We start from the raw sequence: 13,294 nt of genomic DNA, 5'->3' as shown, positions 1-13,294 counted from the left end.
CACCATGTGAGGCATTTAGATTATTGAGATTTTGCTATTACAAATTTACTGAATTTTATTTATACATTTGCACATCTAGTAGGTTATTTTATTCAGATAAATTCCTAGGATTGAAATTGCTGAGTTAATATTTAATTTAAAGACCGTTACAAATCACCACATTGCTCTTTAGAAGATTTGTACCACTTTATACTCCCACTAAAAGATGTACATGAGAATGCCTACTTCTCTGAGCCCTCTCCAACATTTGGTGGTATTATTTTTAATCCTTGATTTTAGAAGTAAAAAAATTTGTACACATGCATAAATGCATAGAAGAAAATCTGGAAGGCTATAAACCAAAATGTAAATGGTAGTTATCTCTTGATGGTGGTATTACAAGCATTCTTAAAGTTTTCTGTGTTTGAATTCATAATGGAGTATTTATGGAATTGAACATACTTTAATGTTTATTCATTACTTATATTTTTGTTGTGAATTGCCTCTTGGTAACATTTGGATATAAGTGCTTTCTGTATATTAAAGATGTTAACTCTTTGTATACTCATTCATTCCATGTGTATTTTTGACCAAGTGCCTACTGTGTGTCAGGTACTTCTCTAAGTACTTAGGAAATACCAGTGAACAAAACTGACATTAAACAAAAAGACATTAAAATATACAGTTTTATAGTATATTTGAAGGGAAAAGTGCTAGAAAAAAGTAGAACATGATAAGGAGCGTAATTGGGTAGGCTGAAGGGAATGATCAGTGGCGGTCTCATTGAGGAGGTGTAAGATATGAGTAGAGACTTGAAGGGGGTAATTGGTCATGTAGACATCAGGAGGAAGAGGATTTCAGGTGGAGGCTGCGTCAGTGTAAAGGCCCTAAGCTAGGAGCATACCTAGGTTCAGTCAGCAGGAAGGAAGCAGCTGTGGGGTGAGCAAGGGTTTTGAGAGAGATGGAAACCTTTAGAGGGTTTTGTTTTAAAAGGTTCACTCTGGCTACTGTGGGGTGAATACACTGTTTGGACGCAAGTCTGGAAGCAGGAAGACCACTTAGGAGGTTGGATTATCAAGGGGGTGAGGTAGATGAAGAGAAGAGCACCAGGGCCTCATGTCGGGGCACTTCAACGTTAAGGTGGAGAGAGGAGGAATAGACATGAAGACTAATAATTACTGGCCTGAGGTAGGAAGAAAGCAGTATCTCAGAAGTCACATAAAGAGCATATGTGAAAGAAGCGAGAGGGGTCCAGTTGTGTCCAAAAAACTGAGGACTAGGAAATGACCATTGGAATTAGCATAGGTTAGGTCGTAGGTAGCCCTGTCAGGTGGCTTCGGTGGAAGCAGGAGGAGGCACACTAGTGTCAGAGGTTAGTATTGGAGATGGTATGTTTTGCTGCGAAAGTCAGCCAAAATGCAGGGCTGTGATAGCTGGTGAGTATAGTAGGTCAAGAGAAGTTATTTCTCTTTTCTTTTTTATGGTGAGAGAAGTTATTGCACGTTTACATGGAGATAGGAATGATCTGGAAAAGGAAAGTCTGATTATATAAAAAGAAAAGAGAATTGCCAGAGCAATGCCTTTACATAAATAAGAGTGGACGGGATCTAACATGCCATGGAGGAAATGACGAGAGAGGTAGGACTGTGGATAGTTCCTCTGTATTACAGGTGGGAAGGCAGTATGTGTGGGTACATGTGGTGGTAGGAATTTGAATGTTGTCTTTTCGGTGCTTGGGGTCTCTTAGTGCAGGAGGAGGCATGGTCATCAACATAGGGTGGAGGAGGAGGAGTAGAGAGATGTAAACAGTCACGGGAGTGTGGGAGTGTGAACAGAGAGGGAAATAGTGGGATTGTCAGACAGCATCAGGAGTCCCACCAGGGTCATGGTAATGAATTTAATGTGATTGTGGTGTTTTCCCCAACCACATTCAGCTGCAGGGATGCTGGCAAGGTGTGAGGGGAGAGTTGGGTTTAACTAGGCTTGTAGTTTGATGAAAGCAGTGAAGGATAAGGAAGTTGAGGATGTGTGATGATTGGTTATGAGATTTAGGTTAAGGAAGAGGAAAGGATAGCAGAAGGGTGAGGGAGTGTGAGATGTGGTGGTATGAATGAATTGGGGGCTTGGGTTGTGTCAGAACATTATAGAGTTGAGGTTCTAAGGCAGATGACATGAGGGGTTGTAGGACTCCAGGCCTAGAGACTTCAGCAAAGGTGATCTGGAAGTTGTACCGAGAAGACATGTTGATGGAGACACACATTCCATCTCTACACCCAGTGATTCCAAGGCTGTGGGAGAGATGACAGTTCTCATTTGCCAGTGTTTAAGGCAGGCAGTGTCCTCATAGGACATCCAGGTTTTCCCTAAAGCGTGAGGTGAAAGGGGTGTTCACAGGAGGAGTTCAGGAATAACAAGATTTGGCTGATCCAGCACTGTACCTTGAAGGTACAGTAGAAGGGTTTGTTGGGGAGGATTCGTGGGGGAGAATGTGCTTGTGGATCTTTGAATGAAGTTAGCCCCACTGAACTGATGTTGGTGATGAGACAGTGGATATGAGGAGAAGGGAGGAGAGTATCAGTAGTAGCCTCTTGATTCTTTGATGTGGGCCAGTAGATCTGGGAAGTGGTCTTGTAGATCCCTGTTAATGGAAGATAGGAGACCTGGTGAGGTGGAGTCCTAGGTACAGTGTACTGGCCTCATTCTAGACTTTCGATGGGTGGAGGTGAGTGCTTTGGGGCTATTCCTTGCCTCCATTGAGTAGTCTGAAGATCTGGGTTGTTGTCTGAGAGCCAGACTTCTATGTCTGCTGTGATGGTGCTCCACAGGCTGCAGAGCTATGCATTTCACCCATGTGAAGGATGGCTTCTGTGCCTCCTTCTGGGGGAGGGTGGAATTTATGTCTTAAAAATATCCTTATTCTAACTTTGGAATTAATAAATATTTTAGCTGAGGATAAGATTTAAAGATGAAAATAACTTTTCACAATATTTTGAAGGCATAGCTACATAGTATGAGAAGCCTGAGAAGTCATTTTGATCCTTGACCTTTGGTGTCTGAACTTTTTTCTTTCTGGAAACTCCTAGAATCCTCTCTCAGTCTGTGGTGGGTGATTTTTTTATTCATCCCCCCCCCCCCACCAAATTCTAATTGGCATCGTCCAGAAATCTGTGTGCTTTAGTTCTAGATAATTGTTACTTTGGTAATTTTCTATGTTTCTTTCTTTTTTACTGTTTGGATTGCCTGGGTTGATCTATTTCCATTATTTTTTCCTTTGTTTGTTTTTGTTTGTTTGTCTCAGTGCAAACAATGTTCTAGATAAGTTCCCAGTTTTTTTCCAACCCTTCAATTAAATCATTTGGCAGTCATAATTTTGAGAGCTCGTTTTTCTGGTCTCTCCCCCCGCCCCCCCCCTTAAGTTTTTTTATTTATTTTGTGAGAGAGAGAGAGCAGGAGAGGGGCAGAGAGAGATTCCCTAGCAGACCTCGTGCTGCCAGTGAAGAGTCCAACATGGGGCTTGAACCAACAAGCCATGAGATCATGACCTGAGTGGAAATCCAGAGTCAGACGCTTTGCCCGCTGACCCACCCAGGTGCCCTAGTCTTCCATTTTTTATAACTCCTTTTTGTGGATGTAATGGCTACTTGAACATTTTCTGAGAATACTAATTGGGATTTTTCAAAGTTCTATAAATTATTCCTTGTCTCTGGGGTTGTTTAGTTTGTTCGTCTTTATTTTTATCTCTCAAGCTGCTCCTTCTCCTGAATCTGATTTATGGCTGCCTTCTTGATTGCTAGTATGGGCTAGTGGGTATCCAGGTCTCATTTCTGTTAGGTCTTCGTGCAAGCTAGGCAGTGCTCCTGGCTGGCTTCACTTTGGGGTGAGCAGGCTGGGGAGTCTTCCGTTCATGCCAGGTGTTTAACACTGCTGTCACCACTATAGTTTCATTCTGCACAGGCGTTTCATATGCCTTGTGTGGAGAAGTGCCATCCTAGATGTGTGGTGTCATGTTGACACTGTTGTTTTGTTTGGTTGGGAGCAGGAGTGGAAAACTGCCCAGCACAGGCATCTGGTAGACTTTCAGTCAACCCCTCCCTCCAGACTCCTCCTGCCCTCCTTCCTCCTGTAGTCAGGAAACATTTCTGGAGCTCTTCCTGGCAGATTTGCTTTCTGCTTCTGGGCCCTTTTGTTCTTGTTCTGGACCACAGCTTTCTTTCTCCTGTGTACCCCATCTGCTTTTCAGATTCAAGAATCTGACGTAAGCTTGGGCTAAGACTGGTGGCTCTCATTCAGATTGCTTTACTTTTATAGATGTTCTTACTGTTGTTTTCATGCACTCCTAGAAGTTACTCTTGCCACTTTTACTTGAAACTTATTTGACTTAATTTGAAGAATTTTAATGGGCAAGTGATAGCCCATTAGTTTTGAGGAAGTAGATTTGGGGGGAGGTGGTTAACTGGCTCTGTTATAAAGTTCTAACGGTCACACTACAGTTGACCCTTGAACTGCATGGGTCTACTTATATGCAGATTATTTTTTATAAATATAGTACTATACGTGTATTTTCTCTTCCTTATAATTTTCTAAATAACATTTTTTTCTCTAGCTTTATTATAAGAATACAATGTATAATACATATACAAAGTATGTGTATGTTTTTTCTACATCAACAGTACTAAGTAGTTAAGTTTTGGGGGAGGCAAAAGTTAGACACAGATTTTCAACTGTGCAAGAAGTTGGTGCCCCTAACCCTTATCTTGTTTAAGGGCCAAGTGTGTATGCTCTTCTTAGAGTGGGGGCCTTTAAAATATGAAATGAACCTGAATGTCATGACTTCTTTTTTATTTATTTCATATAACCAACTTGCCTTCCCTACCACCTTCTATTTTTTATTTTTTTTTTAATTCTTGGGAAAATGAGAGCGTGAGCGAGGGAGGGGAAGAGAGAGGGGGGGACAGAAGATCTGAAGTGGGCTCTATGCTGACAGCAGAGAGCCTGATGTGGGGCTTGAACTCACCAACTGTGAGATCATGACCTGAGCCGAGGTCAGATGCTTAACCGACTGAGCCTCCCAGGTGCCCCCACCTTTTTTTATTTTTAAAAAGTCACATAGAGATCTTTATTGTCTTTTTTCTCTTTCATATGCTCATTTTATTTATTTGAAATATAATTGACACATCACATTATATTAGGTGTACAATGTAATGATTAGATGTTTGTATGTGTTGTGATACGATTACCACAATAAGTCTAGTTAATATCTATCACCTTACATAGTTACAGAAAATTTTTTTCTTGTGATGAGGACTTTTAAGATTTACTCTCTTAACAATTCCAGATATGCAATATAGTATTATTACTGATAATCACCATGCTGTATGTTATATCTCCGTGACTTATTTTATATCTGGAAGTTTATACCTTTTGACTCCCTTCACCCATTTCTCCTACCCCCAGTCCCCACCTCTGGGATACATTAATCTCTTCTCTGTATCTATGAGCTTAGTTTTCTGTTTTCATTTTTATTTTCTGCATATAAATGAGATTATGTGGTATTTGTCTTTCTCTGTCTTAATAACCATAACACCGTTAAAGTCCATCCATGTTGTTACAAATGGCAAGATTTCCTTTTTTATGGCTGAACAATATTCCATTATGTATATATTATCACTTTTTCTTTGTTCACCCATGTGTTGATGTACACTTAGGTTGTTTCCATCTTGGCTGTTGTATATAATGCTGCATTGAACATGGGGATGCCATATATCTTTTTGAGTTAGTGTTTTAGTTTTCTTTGGATAAATACCCTGCAGTGGGATTGCTGAATCATACGGTAGATCTATTTGTAATTTTTGAAGAACCTCTGTACTGTTTTCCATAGTGGGTGCACCAACTTACATTCCCAGTTTACATTCCTACTAGCACTGTACATCTGCACCAATGCCTGTTATTTCTTGTTGTTGTTGTTTTTTTTTAATAATAGTTACTATAACAAGTGTTAGGTGATATCTCATTGTGGTTCTGATTCGCATTTCCCTAATGATTAGTTGATGTTAAACATCTTTTCATGTACCTGTTGGTCATCTGTGTGTCTTCTTTGGAAAATACTTTTTCAGATATGGCCATCTTCTAATTGTATTGTTTGGGTTTTTGTTTTTTGTGTTTTGTGTTTTGTGGGTTTTTTTCTGTTGTTTGTTTTTTGTTACTGAGTTGTATGAGTTCTTTATACATTTTGGATATTAACCACTTATCAGATATGATTTGCAGATATTTTCTTCCATTCAGTAGATTGCCTTTTCATTCTGTTGGATTCCTTTGCTCTGCACCCCCACCTCTTTTTCTCTCTTCTATATCTTACAACTTTGTATCCATTTATAGTCTTTTCACCTACCCCTACCCTCTCTTTTACTCAGCTCCTGTTTGGGGTAAAACTTTCCTTTATCTACTTATGAATGCACTTTTGGATTGAACTAATGGTAATGGCTTTCTGTGTATTACAGCCTCAATAAAGAGATGGAAAACCTGGGAGGTGAATTAGAGTTGGGAGTTGCCTCAGGCACAGGGGTTAGCACTTGGAATAGAGAAGGACTATCTTCATTTCATCCATCCTGGCCAGATTATAGCCTGACCCTAAGATATCAGTTTGTCAGATGATGAATTTATTGCATTTAGAGGCCTTTTTCTAAAAAGTTCATTGCTACCCTTCCTCTTGTTGGTGGAGGGCTGTGGTGAATTGCATCGGACCCAAGAAGTTTTGTAGGAGATTGGGAGGAAAAAATTGCCTTTAAGGAAAAATACTGTCATCCATATATAAAACAATAGAAATACAAAGATGGGGACAAGGCCAGTAGCAGGGGCTAAAAGTAATGTAAAGCATTTAGTAATTCAGAGAATCAGCCTTTTGGCAAATATATCAGTATTGTTTAAGTCTGTCTTGTTTTTAGAAAGCTGAGTTTTTCTGTAGATGTGATAGATTCAGAGATATTTGAGAAAGAAAACACCCCCATTTTATAACGTGCAAGGCAGAGTAGCAATAAGATGCTATATTTGATTTTGGTAGATTGTGTATCTCTGGACCCCAAATGGTGGTGCAGTCCCCAGGGCACCTACAGTGGAACCAGTAATAGTTTCTGGCTGGTCCTAGAAATTTTTCTTTTCACTGTATCCATTTTTTCTTTTTGGGAGATTAAATACATAACTGATTAATGACTATTTTATTGATTTACCCAAGATAACTAACATTTCATCATCATTCTGTTCCCTAATGAAAAAGTTGTATCTCTAAGAAAAAGAACCATATAGAAAGTCAGCATTTGTCAGATGCTGTTCTCGAAGAGTCTGATTTGCAAAGAAATATAGCAAGAACAGAAGAGGAGCAAGCTAAAACTGCAGAATCCTTTCAGAGCAAAAATCATTTTGATAGGATTTCACCACTGGAACAAGTGCAAGGTACTGAACATTTAGAAATTACTTCTTAACGTATGTATTTCAATTTCCTTTCTCATTTGTCTTTGGTATTTATCTTAAGCTGTGATATGGAAACTGAAAACACTTATGGCTTGGCGTTTACCTATTAATATTTTTATAGGAAAAGGTCTTTTAATCTCTTAATTATTGTTGCTGATTAAGCTGAAAACTCCTTTCCTTAGGAAATCATGCTGTCAGATGGTTGCAGCACCCTTTGTGCAAGACACACTTTTCACATTTCCTGCTCCAATTAATTAAAAAAAATTTTTTTTAACATTTATTTATTATTGAGAGACAGAGAGAGACAGACTGTGAGCAGGGGAGGGGCAGAGAGAGAGGGACACAGAATCTGAAGCAGGCTCTAGGCTCTGAGCTGTCAGCACAGAGCCCGACGTGGGGCTCGAACTCACGAACTGCGAGATCATGACCTGAGCCAAAGTTGGACGCTTAACCGACTGAGCTACCCAGGCGCCCCTGCTCCAATTAATTTATATTTTTACCAGTAGTCATTTTTGTTCCTAAACTTATTTTTATATACATTGGTGAATTATAAATTCTAAAAGATTATTATTTCTTTTTTTTTTTAATTTTTTTTTAACGTTTTTGTTTATTTTTGAGACAGAGGCAGAGCATGAGCAGGGAAGGGGCAGAGAGAGAGGGAGACACAGAATCTGAAGCAGGGTCCAGGCTCTGCGCTGTCAGCACAGAGCCCGACGCGGGCCTCGAACTCACGGACTGTGTGATCATGACCTGAGCCAAAGCTGGACGCTTAACCGACTGAGCCACCTAGGCGCCCCAAAAAGATTATTATTTCTAAGAAAACCAAGTTTAACACTTTGGAGTCATTTGAACAATTGTTTTCAAATTGAATCTGGGAAAGAAACTACAAAAATGTGGGGAAGATTGTAAAATAAATAACTTACAGACTGCTGCTTTCAGATTGCTTTTAAGTACTCTTTGTTCTCTTTCATCAGAGAAATTAAAACTAGATATTTTAAACCATGTATTGTAGGCTTATGTAGTTAAGATAGCATGTAACTCCAAATGGTTCAGTACTTCAAAGGCCTTGCTTGAGCCTATATTTTACAATTGATGAATGAATGCACATTTTTATGTTTGTGTTAAATTCTTTTTTTTTTAATGTTTATTTTGTTATTTTTGAGAGGGTAGGGAAGAGGGGCAAAGAGAGGAAGACAGAGGATCCAAAGTGGGCTCTATGCTGGCATCAGAGAGCCTGGTACAGGGCTTGAACTCATGAACCATGAGATCATGACCTGAGTCGAAGTCAGATGTTTAACCAGTTGAGCCTCCCAGATGCCCCTGTTTATGTTAAAAATCTTGAGATGTTTGTATTTCCCTTGATGAAAAGTGTCAAATATTTATGAATGTAGTGAGAATGATATTAACTCCTCATACTCACAAGCAATAAAAGAGAAAATTAATAAGTTGGACTTCATTGAAATTGAAACCTTTTGTGTCTCAAAAGACTTATTAAGACTGTGAAAAGGCAACACAAGGATGGAAGACAATGTTTGCAAATCACATATATGATAAAGGATATATAAATAAGTCTTACAACTCAATAAAAAAAAAACAACCCGTACTGTAAAATGGGCAAAGGGTTTCAATAGACATTTGTCTAAAGAAGTTGTACAAATGGCCAATAAACAAATGAAAAGATGCATAACATCATCAGGTAAATGCAAATCAAAACCACAAGATAATCACTATGCACCTACTAGAATAGCTATAATCAAAAAGTTGGAAATAGCAAGTGTTGGTGAGGATATGGAGAAATCGAAACTCTCCTCCTTTGCTGGTAGGTATGTAAAATGGTGCAGTTGCTGTGAAAGTAGTTTGACAGTTCTTTAAAACATTAAACATAGCACTACCGTATAAGCCAGCAGTTCCAGTCCTAGGTGTATACCTGAGAGAAATGAAAACATGTCCATGCAAAAGCTTGTACATGAATGTTCATAGCAGCATTAATGACAGTAGCCAAAAAGTAGAAACAACTCAAATCTCCATCAACTGCTGAATGGATAGACAAAATGTAGTGTGTCCATATAGTGAAGGGTTATTGAGCCATAAAAAGCAGTGAAGTATTGATATGTACTGTAACATGGATGAACTTTGAAAACATTAGGCTAAGTGAAGGAAGACAGATACAAAAGGCCACATGTTATAAGAGATTCTGTTCATCCACAGGTACATCTGTAGACACCAAATAGACAAATCGATAGAGACAGAAAGTTGATTAGTGGTTGCCAGGGCCAGGGAAGGGGAGAATGGGGAGTGAGTGCTACTGGTACAGTATTTGTTTCTGGAATGGTAAAAATATTATGGCATTAGAGAGTGCTAATGGTTGCACAGCCTTGTGAATATACTAAAAACTGCTGAATTGTACACTTTAGAAAGGTGATTTCATGGTATGCAAATTTTATTTCTGTTAAAAAATCTCCTATACTTATCCCACAATCTAGTATAAGATTTATTCATACTTGCTTTATTTCTTCTGTTTTTTTTATTACCTTTTTTCCTGATATTTTAACATTCCAAATGTCATTTTTTTTCCTACATATTTTAGTGTGCATCTCTCAAAATACAGATACTTTCTTATATAGCCACAATGCTATTAACACTGCTAACAGACTTGACAGTTCTTGTATTACATAGTACTCTAGTCTATATTCATTTGCTAATTATCCAGGTTGGTTTGCTTGAATTGGTGTCCAAGGAAGATTACCTTATGTTGTGGTATATTTGTTGTTGTGTCTCTTTAGTCAGTGCCTGTTGACTAGGTCAGTCACCCTGTAGATTTTCCATATGCTTAGTCATGCTGTCATTTTTCTTGTTTCTCTGTTCCTGTATCCTCTGTAAAGCAAAAGTTTGCTTAAAAGGCTTGATTAGATTCATGCTCAAGTTTTTTTTTTGGCATATGTATAATTTTTTATACTTCCCCACCCTGACAGTGTTTTAATTTAACTGATCAAATGATAAGTTCCTATACCATCATTTAAAAGTGCTCTATTCTCCTTAAAGGGAAAAAATGTTTAGTTCATTAATTTGCTATGTTTAGGAATTGTTGGGTATTTAGTTGATAAAATAACTTGGTCTCAGTTATTTTTGTTTTCTCCAACAGACTCGCCTATTGATTTTTGTTTACAATCATGGACGAATAATAAGGAGAACAAGGTAATCGTTTACATGTTAATCAATTTTTGGAGTGTTACTGGGAGAGTAAAAGTTCCTATCTCACATGTGTAAGTGCTAAATAGTAGTGATATTAGAGGTCTCTTACTTGTAAGTAGTAGAAAGCCATGTTACTCCTTCAAGTAACTAGGAACTGAGTAGTGCTGGTCCAGAGCCTCATGTGTTATCAGGATTTCACCTCTGCTGTACTTCACTCCTTGCTGGCTCTCTCTGCAATGATGGCTCTGGGAAGGTAAGGGTTTCTCTCTCTCTCTCTCTCTCTCTCTCTCTCTCTCTCTCTCTCTCAAGTTTATTCATTTAAATTTTGTTTTATTTTTGAGGCAGGAGGGTGGGAGGGACGGACAGAGAGAGGGGGACAGAGGATCCGAAGCGGGTTCCACACTGCCAGCAGTGAGTCCAATGTGGGGCTCAAACTCACGAAGCATGAGATTATGACCTGAGCTGAAGTTGGATAGTCAACCAACTGAGCCACCCAGGCACCCCTCACTTTTTTTTAAATGAGCAAGAGCACAGGAGGGGCAGAGAGAGACAGGGACAGAGGATCCAAAGCGGGCTCTGCACTGATAGCAGCAAGTCTAGCGCGGGGCTCAAACTCATGAACCACGAGATCATGACCTGAGCTGAAGTTGGATGCTCAACCAACTGAGCCACACAGGCGCCCCAAGTTTAGTTTTGAGAGACAGAGAGAGAGAGAGAGAGAGAGAGCAAGCGTGCACATGCACAAGCAGGGGAGAGACAGAGAGAGGGAGAGAGAATCCCAAGCAGGCTCTGCACTGTCAGCACAGAGCCCGATGTAGGGCTCAAACTCATGAACTGTGAGATCTTGACTTGAGCCGAAATCAAGAGTTGGACGCTTAGGATCTGTAACTGACTGAGCCACCCAGATTCCACCCCCCCACCCCCCTGCTTCATTCTTAACATTTATGATCAAAAAAGAAGACCATGATCTTTCTTTAAGGATGAATTAAAAAAGAAAAAGACGACAGTTCTAATGAGATCACTTGGGTCATGTGTTCTCCTTTTTGTAAATCACTGTGCCAAGGGGTTAGATTGGAATAAAACACTCTGTTGAGCCTGGACTTATGTCCACTTCTGTGTGTGTGTGTGTGTGTGTGTGTGTGTGTGTGTGTATGTGTGTGTGTGTGTGCATGCACACACACATATGTATGTACATATGCCTCAGTGTCTATATATATGCACAGAGTGGAGTGTGGCTGACTACCCCACCAGGTCCATGTGATGTAGAAAGAGATGCGCTCCTCAAAGGAAGGGGCACTAAGCAGAGAAACAGTTCCAAGTCCAACATAAATGGTTAGCAGGGATTTCAGGTTTGGAGTCTCATATTTATGAGTTTTTTTTTTAATATATAATATAAACAAAAAGTTCTAAAGAGTTATTTCTCTGTGCTATGTACGGGTTGGCAATCTGTGGCTTATTGTCCAAATCCAATCTGCCTGTTTCTGTAGTTTGTTGGAACACAGCCATGCCCATTTGTTTCTGTATTATTTAGGGCTGCTTTGTGCTACAACAGCTGAGTTGAGAAGTTGTGATAGAGACTGTAAGGCTGATAAAACCTGAAATACTTTGCTAGCTGACTCTTTACAGAAAATGTTTGTCAACCCCTGTTCTATATATTTGCTCCTTATGTATAAATAACTACTAATAACTTTCAAATTTGAGAGATGCTTTTTTGAGGAAGTTCAGGTGTAGTCAAATTGAAATTAAGTCAGAAAGCATGATTTCCTGAACATTTAGAAGACATGGTTTCTAAAGGGAGAGACCATAACTTTTCTTTCTTTTTTTTTTTTTTTTTTTTTAATGTTTCTTTCTTTATTTTTTGAGAGAGAGAGATCGAGAGACACAGAATCTGAAGCAGGCTCCAGGCTCTGGGCTGTCTCAGCACAGAGCCCGACATGGGGCTTGAACTCATGAACTGTGAGATCATGACCTGAGCCAAAATTGGACACTTAACTGACTGAGCCACTCAGGTGCCCCTATAACTTTTCTTTATGATAGGAAATTTATTATTTTTAGGATTGTTGAAGAATTGACTTCCTAAAAGTATTAGAAATCATTGATGGTAAGAGAGGGACCATAAAACTGGAAAGCAGCAAAACAAGTATAGAAATATAAGATACTTGCTAAAAAGGAGATGATGAAGTGAGAGCAGGAGGAAAATAAATATATTAGAAAATGTAGACCAGAGGGAACTACTAATACATTTGATTTGTGTGTGCGGGGGAGGGAGTGGTGAGAATAAGCTCCTTTTTATTTTTAATTGAAGTGTGGTTGATATACAGTGTTATATTAGTTTCAGGTATACAGTGTAGCACTTCAACAATTCTGTGCTTATAAATGCTCCCCACCAGAAGTGTAATTATCCTCTGTCACCATCCAAAGTTACAACAATATTATTGACTGTATTCTCTATGTGGTACTCATCATCTCTGTGACTTATTTGTTTTATAACTGGAAGTTTGGACTACTTACTCAGCTGTTTCACTCATCCTTCTACTCTCTCCCCTCCAGGAACCACCAGTTTGTTCCTGTGTTTGAGTCTGTTTTTTGTTTGTTCATTTGTGTTTTTTTTAGATTCCACATCTTTAGATTTTTATGAGCATAATTCAGCACTGTTCTC

The 13,294-nt window shown here is 39.1% G+C and overlaps 1 protein-coding gene across 1 annotated transcript in view; it reads left to right on the top strand.

Moving 5' to 3' along the window:
- The window catches only part of CEP192 (centrosomal protein 192), a 133,218-nt gene that overhangs the window by 7,794 nt on the left and 112,130 nt on the right, over nucleotides 1-13,294 (top strand). The window contains exons 4-5 of the mRNA XM_047090282.1: nucleotides 7,250-7,425; nucleotides 10,586-10,638. Coding sequence (XP_046946238.1) covers nucleotides 7,250-7,425; nucleotides 10,586-10,638 — 229 coding nt within the window. The remainder of the gene's footprint in view (nucleotides 1-7,249; nucleotides 7,426-10,585; nucleotides 10,639-13,294) is intronic.

The sequence above is a fragment of the Lynx rufus genome, unplaced genomic scaffold, assembly GCF_022079265.1.
Source record: "Lynx rufus isolate CCGP_SWC_20201006 ecotype Redwood Valley unplaced genomic scaffold, mLynRuf1.p SCAF_29, whole genome shotgun sequence".
NCBI classification, from domain to species: Eukaryota; Metazoa; Chordata; class Mammalia; order Carnivora; family Felidae; genus Lynx; species Lynx rufus.
Note: the sequence above shows the minus strand (reverse complement) of the source record. Positions and strands in the feature narration are given on the sequence as shown.